Consider the following 16,306-nt stretch of genomic DNA (forward strand, 5'->3'; position numbering starts at 1 on the left):
GAATTTGTTGGATGGTGGCTCTAATGTTTCAGACATGTATGTTGCCCAGGACATACTATATCTTCCCTTGTTTGTACAAATGGGGACTGTCAGGGAGTATGGCAACTCTCAGCTGCATTTGTCTTCTCCACAACAGCACTCTCTCCCAGGATGTCGGCGCACCGTTGTGGCAAAAGCCCTCTCCCCAGTCTCCTGTATGATTCATCTCACAATTATTCGGGTGGCTGGGCAGGGAAATTGTCTTTTGGATGGTCTTCTCGGCTCAGACGGAAGTTGTCTGCAGGAATTCTGCATGTGGAATTCTAAGTAGATGTTTCACCAATACTTAGGAAGTGTGTTCCTGGTTCAGGGCTAAGTAAAAGTAGGAAGATTTGTAGTTACACGATGTTCGGCATGGGTGATGAATAAGTATGTGTCTCAGGGATGTCAGAAATCTCTCTCGGGCCAAACCTTAATGGTTCTAAACTTTCACCCAGGAGCTCATTGTATGATTTAACCTTCCTGGTGTCAATGCCAATTAGAACTAGGCTTTATAATCAGATCATAACTCTTCGGCTGCGTATAAAATTCAAAAGCACATTATGCCAACATGAGAGCATAAAATCCTAAAAATGACTTGACGATATGCATACATTACAGTATGAGCATAAAGATATGGACAACAATATTGGCAACAATTTGCAGTGAAGGAAATATTTTGACGAAAACTTAGGTATTCACAGTTTTGAATATCACATTTATTCGACTACATATAATGTGAATGGATTGAAGAAAGATGATTTAATGGAGTTCCAAAAAATCATGATGAATAAGATCATTCAACGTCGTAACCCTAGTTGTATAATGATTTTTTTCTTCATGAAAATCTATTTGGAGAAAAGATGAATATATTAATTTGAGACTTTGAAATCCAAAGCTGACCCAGTTGGTTGAAATGATGAAAAGAGTTGCTTGGAGGCACAATCTAAGATGTTCTCGTCAACCAACCGTGCTCCGGGCCGATTTCTGTTGCCGCAGCTACAACACGACCAACCCAATTTGTTGCACAGTATTGATTTAATTCCAGGCAGAGTTTCCAGCACATTATCACAGCCCGGTTATTACTACACTGGTCTGCCACTCACAGCCCAGCTGATACCATCTTTGTGGCCAGATTTAGGAGCCGCTTCATTAAATTACCTGGCTTTGTGCCTTGATAACCATTAATGGTATGTTCTGGAGTAGGATATGGCAGCTATGGTTGTTGTTTGTCTACTCATAGACATCATAAGATCAGTAAATACGTGGCTCATAATTCAGAAAGCAAGGTTGCTTTGAAAATTGAATAACTGTATGTCACCTACCTGTAGGTTATGAAGTTTTATTCAGGACAATAAATTTGGCCATAAATTGGCATTCATCACATTATCACAGTGTACAGGTAGGAAAAGGACTGGAGACAATATTAGATGCATCTGAAAATATAAGTATTAGGTGTTGATATATACACAGTGAGACTTTAACTCCAAGAAGAGAAATGTGCACGTGGTTGGTGTTGATAAGAAAGCTTTCTGTCTTAAGGCCTTGTGCTGAGGCCGCTACATCCTAGTAAAGTTGTTACATGTGCGCGTATCTCAGTCCGGCAAGATTACGCTACTTTCCTGTGGTAGAATCCTTGCATCCTGTTTCTCGGAAATATTTATCACTTAATCTGAGCCTCCGAGATCTGCACTTCAGCGTAACAATTTACGGACACATGGTGCCAACAACCTGGCTTGCGCGTGATCCTTTCCATTTGCGTGATTGTGGAATGATTGTCCTTTGCCTGCTCATTACGTTCCACAAGTGTGCGCAGCGACGGCCTCCATTGTTGGCGGGAAGACAAATGCGGCTGCGCTGACCCCACAATGATGGGAATGGTTGTCGACTCCCTCCCATGAATTCGTGATAGCGTGGGTTGAACCAGGAGCCCTATGGGTGGGGTTTTTCACGCACTCCCTCGGTAATTCTCCGCAAGGTGCAAACTGTAAAATTCACCTTTACCTAATTCTGCCATCAAGGGAGGCAAGTGACTGATGAGACAGTTTGCGGTAAAAATGATAAAGGGAAAATGTGGGCTGTTTGAGAAATGTGTTAAGGTTGGCACCTGCATGTACATTACGATCACTTTATCCCTTGTAGGTAAAACTTTGTGTTAATGGGTATAAACACAGTTGTGCAGATAAGTAAGGGCATTGTACAGGAAATTAGAACTCAATCTAATAAATTGAAACTATCGCAAGTATAAATCTATGCTGAATATGTGGAATATACATTTCAGCATGAATGACTACTGTTAACTCGGTGTCTTTTTATACATCTGTTTTTGAACAGACCCATCGCTCTGATACCCGTTTATTTCACTTCCACATCTGACCTTTCCAGCTTGTAACTGTATAGCTTGTGTATCGCTTGTCAAACATATGCTGTCTCTCGTCTTCATACCATAAAGTCTAGTACTGTACTTGACTATTACAGTATTGCAGTAAGACCCCAGTCTATACTGATTTCTTAAGCACAGGCTATAGAAATAAAGTTCTAATAATATTTCAATCATCTCCCTGCTGCTGACGTAATCACCAGTTCTATAAAAGGCAATTAAAGATGTGAGACCAAACAGGTTTGGATGTATTTTTTTTAATACCTGTTCAGTTCTGTTCAGTTACGGCTACAAACAGCCTATCTACGTCACAGGACTTTGTTAAACACAGGCTATAGAAATAAAGTTCTAATAATAATAATATTTCAATCATCTCCTTGCTGCTGACATGATCACCAGTTCTATAAAAGTCAAGATGAGGGACCAAGCAGGTTTATGTATATATTTTTATATCGCTGTTCAGTTCTGTTCAGTTACGGCTACAGGCGGCCTATTTACATCACAGGAGACCAGCTGAATCCCTAAAGCTTCCTCTTATTTGTTTATCCATCATCAGAAACAAATGGGTTCTTCTTTTAGTTTCAACAAACTGATTTCATGGGAGGCCAGGAACACACGCAACAACGGACAGACCTAAGAGAACAGGAGTAAATTATTATAAAGGCTGGCTTGATCATTTCATGGTACTGTTATCTCCCATAATGGTCGCTTCTGATGTGTATGGGATATAAAGGTATAGAGGCAAGTTGTTATTTTCAGCCGGTAGAACATAATTCACAGTGTTGAGATGAAGGCAGAAGGGGTGGGCTAGAGCTGAAGGTTGGCCTTGCCAGTGGCTAGAGAAGTTTGCTGATGTATGGAGAAGATTGTGATGGTCTGCACAGCCTGCCAGGTATGGTAGCCTCTCCCATCAGTCTACTCACCCCTACTTATTGGGTGGGAAAAGCTGAAAAAGTGACCAGAATAAAACTAAGTACGGCCAGAATGATAGTGGTGAAATGTTTTATTTTTCGTTTGTTTGATAATGGGAAAAGGTGATGTCTTAAAAATAGAAGTTCACAAGAGGCACTGAAATACAGGTATTTCAGCAAAGTTGGAAGGGAGTACGGAAATGGTGGACATGGGTCAACTGGCAAGTGAAAGGTATTTGATCTCTGTTTACTCCAAGTTTGAATTTGGTTTGTTATTGTGTTTGCTTGATTGAGTGGCATTTCTGACTGAACTGTCTGCTGGACATTTGACCTGTACATGAAGCCAAACAAAACACAGCGTAAATCAAGGAAACTCCAGCCAGTTTCCCTCTAACTGGATATGACTGGTATTTGTTTGGGACATATTTCACATACGTGGTGCTTGCCAGTGGGCTCTGTAATACAAGTACATCCTACTATATGTTTCCTGTAGTGAATCATGATGTTACTGATACTCCTTTATCCTAATAACCTGGTGTACATGCACGTGTATGTTACAAGCCCGGTTGGGATGAGGGAACAATCTTTACACATTGTATGTCGTTATACATTCTCTGACATTGACTTTAGAAATAAAAATTTTATGCTCTCAAGGTGAAACCCTCATTAGTTTCACTTTGTATTCTGGGTTTGCAAGTGGATTAACTCTGTACTTTACATGTTATAGTTACATAACTACCACTATTCATAACAGGAGGGCTACACTTGCATAACTTGGTTGTTATATCACAGGGCCCAGAAACAGATTCAGTCTTGTACATTATAAGTTAACAGTTTCATCGTCATGTATTGCTGTATATCTGACCTTGTGTATATGAAAAACAAAATGTCTTTAGATCATCATTTTTTATTTCTCAAGGACCTTGCGTAAAAGATTACTTTTTGTATATAGTAGCCCTCAACATTATATGACTAATTGATATTTCTATAGCTTGCTACTCGTAATAGTCTTATTCTCCAAGTGAGAAATATACAGTACAAAACCAAGATCGTTGTCATATCCTTCATACTCTTTACATCTAGACTCTTACAAGTTGTATCCTTTTGCAAATACCATTGTTGTCGTCAGTCCTGTACCCAGTATAGCATACCAGTATTGTGATCATGGCATGACGTAAGTTAAGTGGTCCAGTATGGCACCTAAAATGTCCATCCTATTTGCCTTGTCCATCACATCGCAGCAAAGCCAGCAACCCGATATTGCAAAGGTCTATGAATCATATTGCTTCAAATATTCGGAGTGGCTTGCTGAGAAATTTGTTTCAGGGAGTCCCTTGATGTGGTTACCAACATGTCTCCTTGCATGGCCTGTAGGCCACTCTGCCTACAATGGTTACCATAGTAATATGCACTGGTTCTCTCGGCTCCTCTGCACAATTCGGAATTCACCACAGCATTCCTGCCCGTAGCCGACATTTGACTTCTGTCTTATTGTACACATGTTTTTGTACAGCTACGATTCAGACTACACATTTCTGTGGTTGGGACTTGTAACGGTTGCAGTTAGATTCAGTTTTCATCACAGCTCTTAAACCTAGAGTTTTACTATTTATGGCATCACTGATGGACTCATAGGATAACTCCATGTTTCCTATGATATGATATATTGATGTTTGTAGGGAGTGGCTTGGTTACAAAATTCCCTTTAGCTCTGGATTAGATCATTACATGTTTATGGACGTTAGACATACAGGTAAACAATATTGTATGAACACAATTCAAACTCTATAACTGGATGAAAGTATACTCCTTTTGAAGGTCATCCTCCACACTCATCATTATCCTGAGACAGTTTCAGTCTTGCCTCCTTTTAAAAAAAAGAAACCCTTGTCATATCATATTATTATATGAAACATATTATTATACTTCAGTGCAACTTTGGTATAGCAAATGATTAGGACTTGAGAAATGTTTTACATATCTCGACTCAAGTATTGCTGACTTGCTGCACATGTTGTTCTATCACACTACATTCCCTTCTGATCAACCATCAGCATTCAATTTACAGTACATGTAAATTTTGGAAGTCTGACATTTAATTATATATTTTCAAACATTGCCTTGAATATCAAGTGTGAAGCATATAGCCAAAGTGCACAGCATAATCCACCGGCAATATCAGCATAATTCAATAATCCCTAATTGAAAGCTGGCAAGGACCTCCCTTTCCATGATTAATACTTAAGTTAAGAAGATAAAAATATTATCCCTTAAGTTTTCCATCAAACGTGTCTTTCGTCCTTTACTTGATATAATAGGATTTTTTCCTGAAGTCATAGATGCCCATTATAGAAGATGAGGCAATTCAAATGTGTCAGTCCTGGTACTGTTGTCAATTTCTCAATGAAAGTAGCACCTGTGGCTAGGCAACAAAAATGAATTGCTTGAGGTGCACAGATTTATGACTTTGGTGCAAATATATATTGAACTGTTCAACTTAATCATATTCTTCTGAAGCTAGGTGATAAATTTTACAGCTTTCGCAAGGTTAAGACATATGTGTGATACAATATCATTTCGTGCAATACGCAAGTAGCACCTATACAGAGTAATAAAGACACAAAAATGAAATCTTATTTCCCATGTTATATACATTTGTACACCTTCATTTACTTGTTATTAAACATAATAAATGCATGATGCAGTTTTGATTTGTTGTGTTTGAGCGGGGTTTTCTTTAATGGGATGAAAAAGAAGGCAAACACAAGTAGGGGTAGAAAAGAAAAAGAATGTTAGATTCGTAATGCCTTCTTGGAATGTTCTTGGTCTCTTATCTCTCAAGATTGTTCTTGGCATTCTGAAAGTTAATCCAGATTATCAGTATAAGAAACCAGGTATTAGTCTAACTTTGTTGGACATAGATTTTTCTTACAGACCGATGATTTCAATATGGCTGGTGTCTTGAAATATCTTCGGGTAAATGCCACGCCCCCCTCCCATCTTGCACTCAATCAAATGCAAGACTTATCCCATCAAATTACGTGCACTACTGTGGGGGTCTTATCATATGGCCATCGCTGTGTAATAATAAGGCGAGAATAGATTTGTCTCTCTCTGCTTCTGTTCCACATGTGATCGTCAGCTGTAGCAGAGTGATTTTGCCCTGATGCATTTGATCAACAGTTCTCCACGGGGTTCTGCGTTTGGAGGCTTTTCCGCATGGTAATGGGGGTGCGGGTCACCCACTGCCCTGTAGCGGTGATTGCATTCCTGCCTGATTTCTAGCAAAATTCTGAAAGGTTTCTCCAGGGCTCTAGCTGACAGGCAAACAAGGTTACCATACATGCGATCCGAAATCTAAAAAGTGCAATTCCAGATCTCAAAAGTGCAATTCAAAATCTAAAAAGGCATGCTATTTCTTCAATGCAAAATGATAATGAGCTTTTAGACAGGTAGAAGTTATAATGGGATCAGATTTTTAAAATTTTCTTTTTAAAAAAAGAAAATGGGATCAGATTTTTAAAATTTTCTTTAAAAAAAAAGAAATTTAGAAATTTAGAACTAATAGAAGGGAGAGAGAAATTGTGAAAAGTGATGGCAAGGGAGATATGCTATTCACAAATGTTGTAACATGCATATAGTGTGATTGTGGGAGATATCTTATTCGCAGTAAGTGCTGCCAGGTTCCAGGAACCGCTGCATAGGGCATTTGAAATGGGATCGCTCTGTAGCCATAAATACATCTAGATGTTTCACTGTGGGTGAAGTACAGGGAGTGCTGTCAGAGTGCTCAAATTGCATGTTTTAAATGACCAGGAGTACCTGTTTAGATTTTGTGACTGTATTGTTATATTCTTCAAGGTCACAAATGCCCTGGAAAGCACTGATGGAGATGTATTTGAGATTATTATAGGGCATCTTGTTGTAGGCCCTGTCATTCTATCACTTTATTCTATTTGAAGATGTGTATAATCAAATACTGGATACTACTATGCAGCTTGTATATGATTAGAACAAATAGAAGGGAATATACAAGAGAAATATGATTTGAAAGTTTGTATACCACATTGAACTCTATGCATTGATATTAACTTGTGTTTTCAAACATCTACTTATAAGGAACGCAAAACCCCAATTAGGAATATACAATGTGATAATATGTGATGAAGCTTATATCACAATGAAATATTAGCGTTGAAAAAATATGCACTAACACCTCACTATTTACCCCTCCGCTCTGATACATTTATATGTAAACATAAGTCTGTCTACAGCTTCAAATGTATTGTCACCCACAGAAATCTTTCCAGGATTTAATAGTTCTCGCCGTGATGCAGGCTGATCTTGACAAATGCGACTGAGGTGAAGTTATTTACACAACAGTGAAAGTCTGTTATGTAATATCTATTCCAGCTGGAATCAGATTAGCAAGGGCAAACCAGCCAAACTGTTATTAAAACCAGGTGTGACATATCTAACTACAAACTTTGGATGTGCAGTTTGAACCGACTTATCCAACTGTTCAAGGTGTCTTCAGTTTGTTAAACACAAAAGATATCATTTCAGATAGATTTCTTTAACCAAACAAGTACATTGGCTTTTTCTGATTTACCAAAAATCTCCCTCCACGGCTCAGTAGTACTTGTACGATACTTACTTCAAGGGAGTCCCCGGACAGCTTCAGGCATGTGTAAAGGCTACCTGTCAGCAGCGATATCTTGAAGAAATCTAGGTCAGGGGTTATATGCAAAATTTACAGTAATTGTACCTTCTCTTACTGGTTCATCAAGTCCAATGCTACTGTATGTGTCATCCTGGGTAACTCAAAATACATGTAACACACTCACTCACTACATGATTTATTATCCACGTACCCCTTTCCCTGTCTTCCATATCCTAGACATTCAACATGTGAAAAATTGCACTAATTGTCCTATTAAAAAAAAGGACACCTTTCATGTCCAAGTGACTGTAGAACTATGCTGAATATTTCAAGGTTGTGCGATTCCTTTGGCAATACATTCTAATGGCTATTGATCCCGGGTTGGTCGGACTGGGCTCCTGTTGGCCTGCCATTTTCCCCACTAACATCCCAGAGGTATGTCATTCCAAGGCACCTTCACTGAAGGTCAAGTGCGAGGCTGGCTGATATTCCTGACTTCCCCTGAGCGACATCAACTTTTGTTTAATGTGATTGTGAAGGCTTCACAATGCAGAGGTTAGATAGAGGAATTCAATCTGAAAGACAGTGTTCTCAAAATTGACATCATTCATGATATAGAGGAGTACAGTGTTCTTGGGTTTAAACAGGGGGTGTACGTAATAAGCTCCAAAGTCAGTTTCTTTTTGCTCTATTCCTACCCTTACTCTCTGCGGTACATCATTAGTGTTCAGGATATACACCCAGAGGGAAATTATGTAGCTGCAACATTTACACCACTTTTTGTAGACATCTACATTTTGGACACAATCTAGGTCCCATATATAGCTGAGTGATTCATTGACTCATATATTGCATTTCTTACCATTTTCAAAAGGTCAGAAAATGGATCTGACAAAAAATGGCATCAATGTGTATTTTTGGCATGTGTCATACATTTGTTGTGTTTTGCTAATGCAATTCCTACATGTAGATAGGCTATCTGATGATAGAGAAATTTCTGCAGGTATACATTTGATTGTCTGATTTTGGAAAAGATATCATCTATAAGCAACAGGGTACAGTGGTGCTTTCATTCAGGTGCAATTGTCTGAAAGTAACTAGAGGGTATGGGCATTACTCACACGTCTTAGCTCACAACAAGTAAGCTACTTGTATTTATTTATCTATCTCATGGATACATGTAGGTGAAGGTTGCCTCTAGAAGAACTACTTTGGTAGTTAACAATGTTGCTTGAACACTGCTTTAGCCTCCTGGATGTACATAATATATACGATTGCATCCAATGACAGTACAACAGATTTCCTTTGCCCTTAGATATGTATTTGAACTTGTGCAGTTGCCTGGAAAATTTATTTTTCAGCAAGATTGTTTTTATTTCGTAAGGTTTGGCAAATGAAAGGAATCAATGGCAGTTTCTGCATTTGCTGCCTATGTTATTAGTGACCAAGTTAGCAGGTAAATAACCCCCCATGAAGTCAAAGTTTTTAATCTGTAACAGTTTTGTGAAATTTCAAGTTTGTGTAAAGTTAAAGTAAGAAGCTGGTATCTGAGGAAAACAAAATAACATTAGTTCTGCACATAGTCTGTCTTATTATGAGTAAATGAAATATTACACCTGTTTCCTATGATCATATAAAAGCAAGGGTTTACAGCATCATATTTTATAGCAACCAATATTCTCATATCAGTTTATTATTATTAACCAGATACTCATTTTGTTTGCCTCGTAAGGTTTCTCCAAGATTAAAAATCTTTGGTATTTTTTATTTATTCTGAATGTAACAAAATATTACACATGCTATCTGGTAATGGCTACAATGAAAATAACATACAGTAAAACCTAAACACACAAGCCTTGCTATATGTGATGAAAAAAGGCTTGTTATTCTTGCTGTTTTGCCTAGACTCTGTTTTACCCCCTGTATCCCTGTGTTGCCTTCCCTGCTGTAAAAACACAATCAATACTTCACGGGGCTCCATGTAAAACACATACAGCCGGGGCACGCTGGCATTATACCCAATTCTGTATGTATTAAAATGGCCCCAGTGGTCGATACTGTGACGGGAAATTATGCAGCAAATCATCATGCAGAATTTTTTGTGCACGGTAGAGTTGGCATTCTCTCTATATATGCGTTGGAGGAATAATTCTTTGCCACATTTACATTTACAGAGAAGCCAGTAGTTGTTTATGGACAAAGTAGAGAAAAACATCAGCATAGAAGCTGAAAAGTGATGTTTTCAGGACTCTCTCAGCATTGTTGAATAATTCACCAGTTCCCAGCAACTTGCTGATGTATTTTGATTGTCTGGTATTTGATTGACCTTCACTTGTTGTATAATTAACAATTGATGAATATTATCCCTTACAAAGCTGTTTGATTACATTATGTCAGGATTAATGTATACAGCAATTCATGCAGGTTACAAATAGGGCAGGGTGAGACAGGGTGGAAGCTACCACACAGACTTAACCTTTTACAAAATTCAAACGAAAAGATAACATGAGCGTAGAAAATAGAGGTGAGAATTTTCTTAATCTCCCGCTTCTCGTGGCAGGTCTCGAAATACTGAGTGCATATAGGCACTTTGGTGTGCCCAAAATTGCGCCTGAGAGTATCAGAAAAAAATTATTGAATTAACGTTCCTCGTTGATAATTTAGCAATGGAATTTTGGAAGTTAGCAATGGAATTTTGGTTCATTTATTTTATGTTGTGCACCCAAAATATTTTCTGTGCGCATTGATTTTTAAGTTAGGTACAACAGTGCACATATTCCCAAAAAATGAATTTCGAGCCCTATCCCAGTATTACGTTGTGTCAGGCCAAAGATAGCTGCTAATAAATTGTGTATCACATTCATGCATAAATTTGACAAGTCGGAATAAGCAGAAGGGGGCGCTCCGAGATATCTGAATTCTCTTTGCGGTACTTGGAAATGGGTGGAAATTTCTTGTGGGACATAGTAAATATGACTGGTTGGGGCTTGCTATTAGCTCTGGAAATGAAGGTCGGTCTCTTGGGATCGCCAGGACTGATTACCACAATAATGAAATATAAAGTAACGTCGCTCACCAAATCCTCAACTGGAAATAATCAAGGTGAAACTTCTGGAAACGGCGGGATAAACTTTAATGGTCGGATATCAGAAAACCTTCTAATCCATCCGAGGGGGGAACGGAAAGTTATGAGAGTGCGAAATTTGATTGTGGCGAGTGTGTCGTTGGCAGCATGATTATGCCGGCGGACCCCCTGCCCTGTCAGGATGCAGCGTAGGATCAATATGGGAAACAGGTCCTGTCAGATCCTCAATTCTCCTGCTCCCAGCCTCCGTGCATGCGGCTCCAGATAACGAGGCTGCTACATAATGCAATTTACCATGCATCAACATCCCGCATCTCTCTATGTCTGGCTCCATGATGGTAAGGGGGTTGTAAAACAAGGATTCGAATCTCGGCTAGTTGAGCAAAGACTCCATCAGCCCTTTTTGGATTTGAACAGGAATTTGGCGTTCTTTCGTTGTTGTTGAGCTGCCATTTTTCAAAGGAGTGCCAGCCCGTACCTACTTGTTCCACATGGTGCCGGTGGAAGCTGGTTTCGAAGCAAGAGATAGTGAAACATGGAAGCCCATTTTACTCCAACTGTGCAGGGCTACAGTGAATCATTGTGGTTGTGATATTTTATTGGTTTTAATTAATTTTTTTTCTGATTTTAAAGATTCAATGTTTTGACTCCAGTGGTAACATCGTAGTTAAAATGTCCTTTTAAAGTACTGTGAATTCTGGGATTTATTTTCGTGGTAGGAGGGAAAAACACTTTTTTTGCCAAGTTTGCGGTTGAAACTATCCACTTCTACAGCAGTAGTAACATGGAAACGCATATTTGCAGTGCCAGGATATCCCAGTGGAGAATAAAACTACCGTGAACATTTCAAGATTTACAGTCGATATTGTCATCAACACCATCTTGTTCTGACATATAAGATGAATCCTTGATTGAATTTTCATAATCCCAATATAGAGTCCCGTTGAACTCTGTACAATATTTCATTGCCTGCAGAATGGACAGCTTGAGTTATGGAGACTTCGTGATTGTAAAAAAAAGCAGATTGAAAGGCCATACCGATTTATTCTCTTGCATGATTCTCACAATCAAAAATGGAAAGAGAGCTGGAGGATATACATGCATCTGAATTCTTGTGTTTGTACCTAGCCAAGGTGCATATTTTGCCCTCTGACTGAGTCTGACTCTTCTTCCATGTTGATTTTCCAGTTCCATTTTTTAAAATCAAAAACCAAGAAGGCTAGTGTTTATCCACATTGCTAATGGTGAGGAGGAGGAAAGAATTACATAAGTGCAGGAAAAATCATTAATAATAACTTTTTGGACCATACTGTCTCTAGTCTAATACATGTTATGGGTTGAATAGAGATGAATGTGTCTTTTCTATGGCATAAATCCCCCAGCATGGTACTAGCACATGAAATATGCTCAAATGTTAAGACAATAATCCCTGGTGTATTATAGGGAGATTTCTCAAAACTGACAGACTTGCTGATATGTGGACTGGATTGGTATATTTTATTGCTGTGAGGCGAGTAATGTGGTACGAAGTTAACTTAAATCTTTCACTTTGTCCTGATATTTGTTTGCCTGATTCTCAGTCCTCTAAGTTAACTGTACAAATTTAGGAAGAGGCCAATATTCACTTGTAAACTGAGGGCTGGGGCAATCTTGAACGTAAAACTCCACAACACTGTTTCCATGCTGACTCCATGTTTTTATGTTGATCTTGAAGTTAAGCATAGTTTTCTAAATCCCAAAACTGACAAATTGAACTTGTCTGGCCATTGTATGGAGACCAAAATGAAAACACATACCCAATAGTACTACATTAGTAGCTGGTTTCCCCTGTCTCTGTCTGTTTTTGTCTATTTTTATCTGTAGGGAGCAGAATTATCCATGATTGACAGATAATGACTACATGCTTGATTTCTTGAAAATAATGACCCCACGTGCCACTAGGTACAAAGCATTAGCAGACAAGAAATCTTGCTACGGTCCCCAAAATTGCAATGCCTCATCGGGACCTCAATAACTACCAAAATTCAAACAAATCCATCAAAAGGATCTTGAGTTATAGCTGTGAAACGTGTAGACAAAAATAGTACCCCTGTCGGAGGTCACTGACCTGCTTGCCAGAGGTGACAAAACAAATTGAAGATTTATGGCAAATATGGGTCATGTAGAACTTAACTGCATGAAATGCAGCATACACTTCTATACAGCTCTGTATGTTCCATGGTTTTAATGATTAATTCAAGGACCTCATATTTCACTCGTATACATACTTCAGCTGATTGAAAAATAGTTTTCATAGTTTTCATAAATCAATAGAGTATGATATTGAATGTATTTCAGTGGTCTACAATGAGGACTATTACTATAATGCATAGAAGGAGAAAGTCTGCATATTTTTCTATGATGTAGCATATTAGATTATCATCGACGTAAAATTCTGAAGTCAGAAGCACTTGTAAGGAGACATAAGAAGTGTCTCCAGTCCTTGGAAGTTACTCAGAAAAATTAGATTGTGGTAAGAAACTTGTCTACAGACAGACTGTAGGGTTAGACTATTAGGGACTTTTTCTGTTCTGCTTTAAACATGTTTCTCAGCAAGAGGAAAATGTAATTATGTTAGCCTTGTCTCAAGTGATTTGTTACATGTGCCCAAAGTGACCAGGACGCTTATTGGTGGCTGGAAACTCTGTGCACTGATTTATATCTATAGATGTCTCCCAGCTGTCTAATTTGATATTATGGTCGGACTAAAGAATTTGGGAATGCAGCCTAATTTTGCTCTACATTGTAACAGCTAGCATCTAGCATAAGACCATCACTGGGAATAAAATGGGATAAAAAATCTATATGTACCATCGAAAGTAACATCAAACTAAAAGCTCCAGCGATTTCTCTCAGCTATCTAATTCAATGTCACATTCCTCCTAAAGAATAGATATCAACACCATCCAGGCTACCATTTGTATGTTGGCAAGGTTGGTAGTTGAATTAAGAGTTGAAGAATTAAAGAATATGGGAAAGCAGCCCAAGCTAGGTCTGTTTGATGGTGATTTGTTACTGCATCTAGCATAAAACAAGTACTGAAAGTAAGAAAATGCAAGAGATAGAGCCAATGTTGAACGCAACGTGGTGCAAAATCTCCAGCTCAGTCGCTGAAGTACATCCATCTCCTCACCACCTGAGAGATGACCTCTGCCCCCTGCGGGGCAGCCCCGGCCCTCATTAGTATGCGGGAGGTGTTCACAGCCAACATGCTGCAAATTGAGCCAGAAACACCATGTTGGCTCGGCTTCCATCACAGCATCATTACCACACCTGACAGTCGTAGGGAGAATTAAAGAATGGTCTTGGGCCTCAGAAGGAGGGATTCACACCCAATCCAATTGTCGACAGACATTTTACGTCATGTGGTGAGAGCAGTGCTAGTCTGGCCCTGTTAGAGAAAGATGTATCCCTTTGGACTGTCATCCCTTGATAGAAGGAAGGAGGACCTTGAACTTGTAGGACTATGTCAAGCCAGTCTCATGGTAACAACCACGCTTATAGTTTCTGTTATGTATGTTGATATAATGAGCTCTGTGTAGCCCAGAACCATTTTGTATTTTCAAGTGTTGTATATCATGAATGTCAAATTTAATATACTCCAAAGAGCCCAATTGCGCTTGGTTTAAATATTTCAGTGCTATATGCATTATTCCCATGTGATGGTTATATATTCCTGAATGACAGGTGCATTTTATATTGCTAAGGAAGTTTTAAAGAATATATTCAGGCATTTTCATATAATTTATAAACCTGATATGGCTCCTTGACCACAGTATTTTGTTTTTGTACAACCTGCAGTTATTTTCTTCCTTCATGAATATTCTGTGCCTGTGGCAACAATTACATTATTCTGGGAAAAATAAAAATAATGCACAGTGCACGCTGTTTTTCTTTAAAAGATCATTTCAATACTTTCAAGTACAGGATAAACAAATGTACCATAGAAATAATCTAGGTTCATATAAGGATGGTATTCACTCCTGTTGGAGTTATACAGTATTAGCCTGTCCGAAAGCAAGACAACAATAGAGGAGAGCCGATTTTGCCTGGCTGCAACAGTGTTGATTGTGTGTACTGTATACAAGTACAAAGTACATGTATACATTACATGTAGCACTAGCTGTGTATAAGAAGTAGTTTTGGGATGATGTTCTTAACAGTTAACACCCCTGCCTCACACACTGTGATAGAAGGGCACCCATACATTTATGAATGAGCACCCCCTGCTCTATTGCTTAGTAGGCTTGGCTATTTAGCAGGGCTGCCTTTATTCCTGTAGGCAAGGTAGGAGCCAGCTAGGTTGGAGCAGACAAGACTAGAATGCGTGATGAGGAAGGTGACTAGTCAGGGCCCCACTGCTGACTGCAATGACGCAGGTAGCAGCCATACAGTATGGCTCCATGCAAAGTGGGCCCCAACTCAAGGGTTTCCCCCTCCCCGCTCCTGACACACAGAAATTGCCTTTTTTGCTGGCAGAATTTTATCTGATGAAGTTTTGCATTCATATTGAAATGATCGCTACACATCTTTATGCTATACCTAATCTTCAGAAATGTGCACCTACGTTACTTGGGTTGGGAGAATTTTAAACACGCTCATTTTTCATGGCCTCCAGGGCTGTCATATATACTTTCTGGCTGTGGCATTATATTTGCTGGCCCATCATTGCGGTGGGGAAAAATTGCCTAGAGCTGTGCATACAATATTCCCCTGTGAAGATAGCGACCAACCTGTGATGTCAGTAAAAAGTAGGTCAAATGTCAGAGGTCAGGTAGTGATGCCATTGTAATGGAGGACAGCTGCCATCAGCCAAGCCCCTGGGTATGACTTTGCTGTTTTGTTTACCTGTAACCTCCCTTACAGCATTTGGGAATTATTCACGGCTTAACCATTGTATGGAGAAGGGCGTGAAAGTCTTGTGATCTCCCACTGATAGTTTTATCTGTAGATTCCACCTGTCCTTGTAGAGAATTACTGGGGTTACTCCAGGTGACACAAGGAAGGATTGCTTATCCATGTGTGACATTTTACAGGCTGTCTCCGACCACCAGAACTAATGCAAGGTCGAATCCGGCTGATTCTGCCTTTCAGCTTGGCCGTGGGCTCATTTGGAAACCATCTTGTTTTTCCTGTGGTTTTGTTGGGATAGGCTGAGAACTGGTGGTGACAGCCATTTTGAATTTTCAGTGCCTGTGGTGATTGTGTTC

The 16,306-nt window shown here is 39.2% G+C and overlaps 1 protein-coding gene across 5 annotated transcripts in view; it reads left to right on the forward strand.

Annotated features, from left to right (window-relative positions):
- Positions 1–16,306, forward strand: part of LOC136439982 (transcription factor 20-like) — a 37,406-nt gene that overhangs the window by 3,830 nt on the left and 17,270 nt on the right. Inside the window, exon 1 of one of the 5 annotated variants that reach the window (XM_066435702.1) lies at positions 14,310–14,581. The exons of 3 other annotated variants lie outside the window; for them this stretch is intronic. In XM_066435702.1, coding sequence (XP_066291799.1) covers positions 14,501–14,581 — 81 coding nt within the window. In that variant the 5' untranslated portion in view covers positions 14,310–14,500. Of the gene's footprint in view, positions 1–14,309; positions 14,582–15,841; positions 15,921–16,306 lie in introns of those variants that run through there. One more of the 5 variants, XM_066435703.1, reaches the window with a different exon arrangement.

The sequence above is a fragment of the Branchiostoma lanceolatum genome, chromosome 8, assembly GCF_035083965.1.
Source record: "Branchiostoma lanceolatum isolate klBraLanc5 chromosome 8, klBraLanc5.hap2, whole genome shotgun sequence".
NCBI lineage: Eukaryota > Metazoa > Chordata > Leptocardii > Amphioxiformes > Branchiostomatidae > Branchiostoma > Branchiostoma lanceolatum.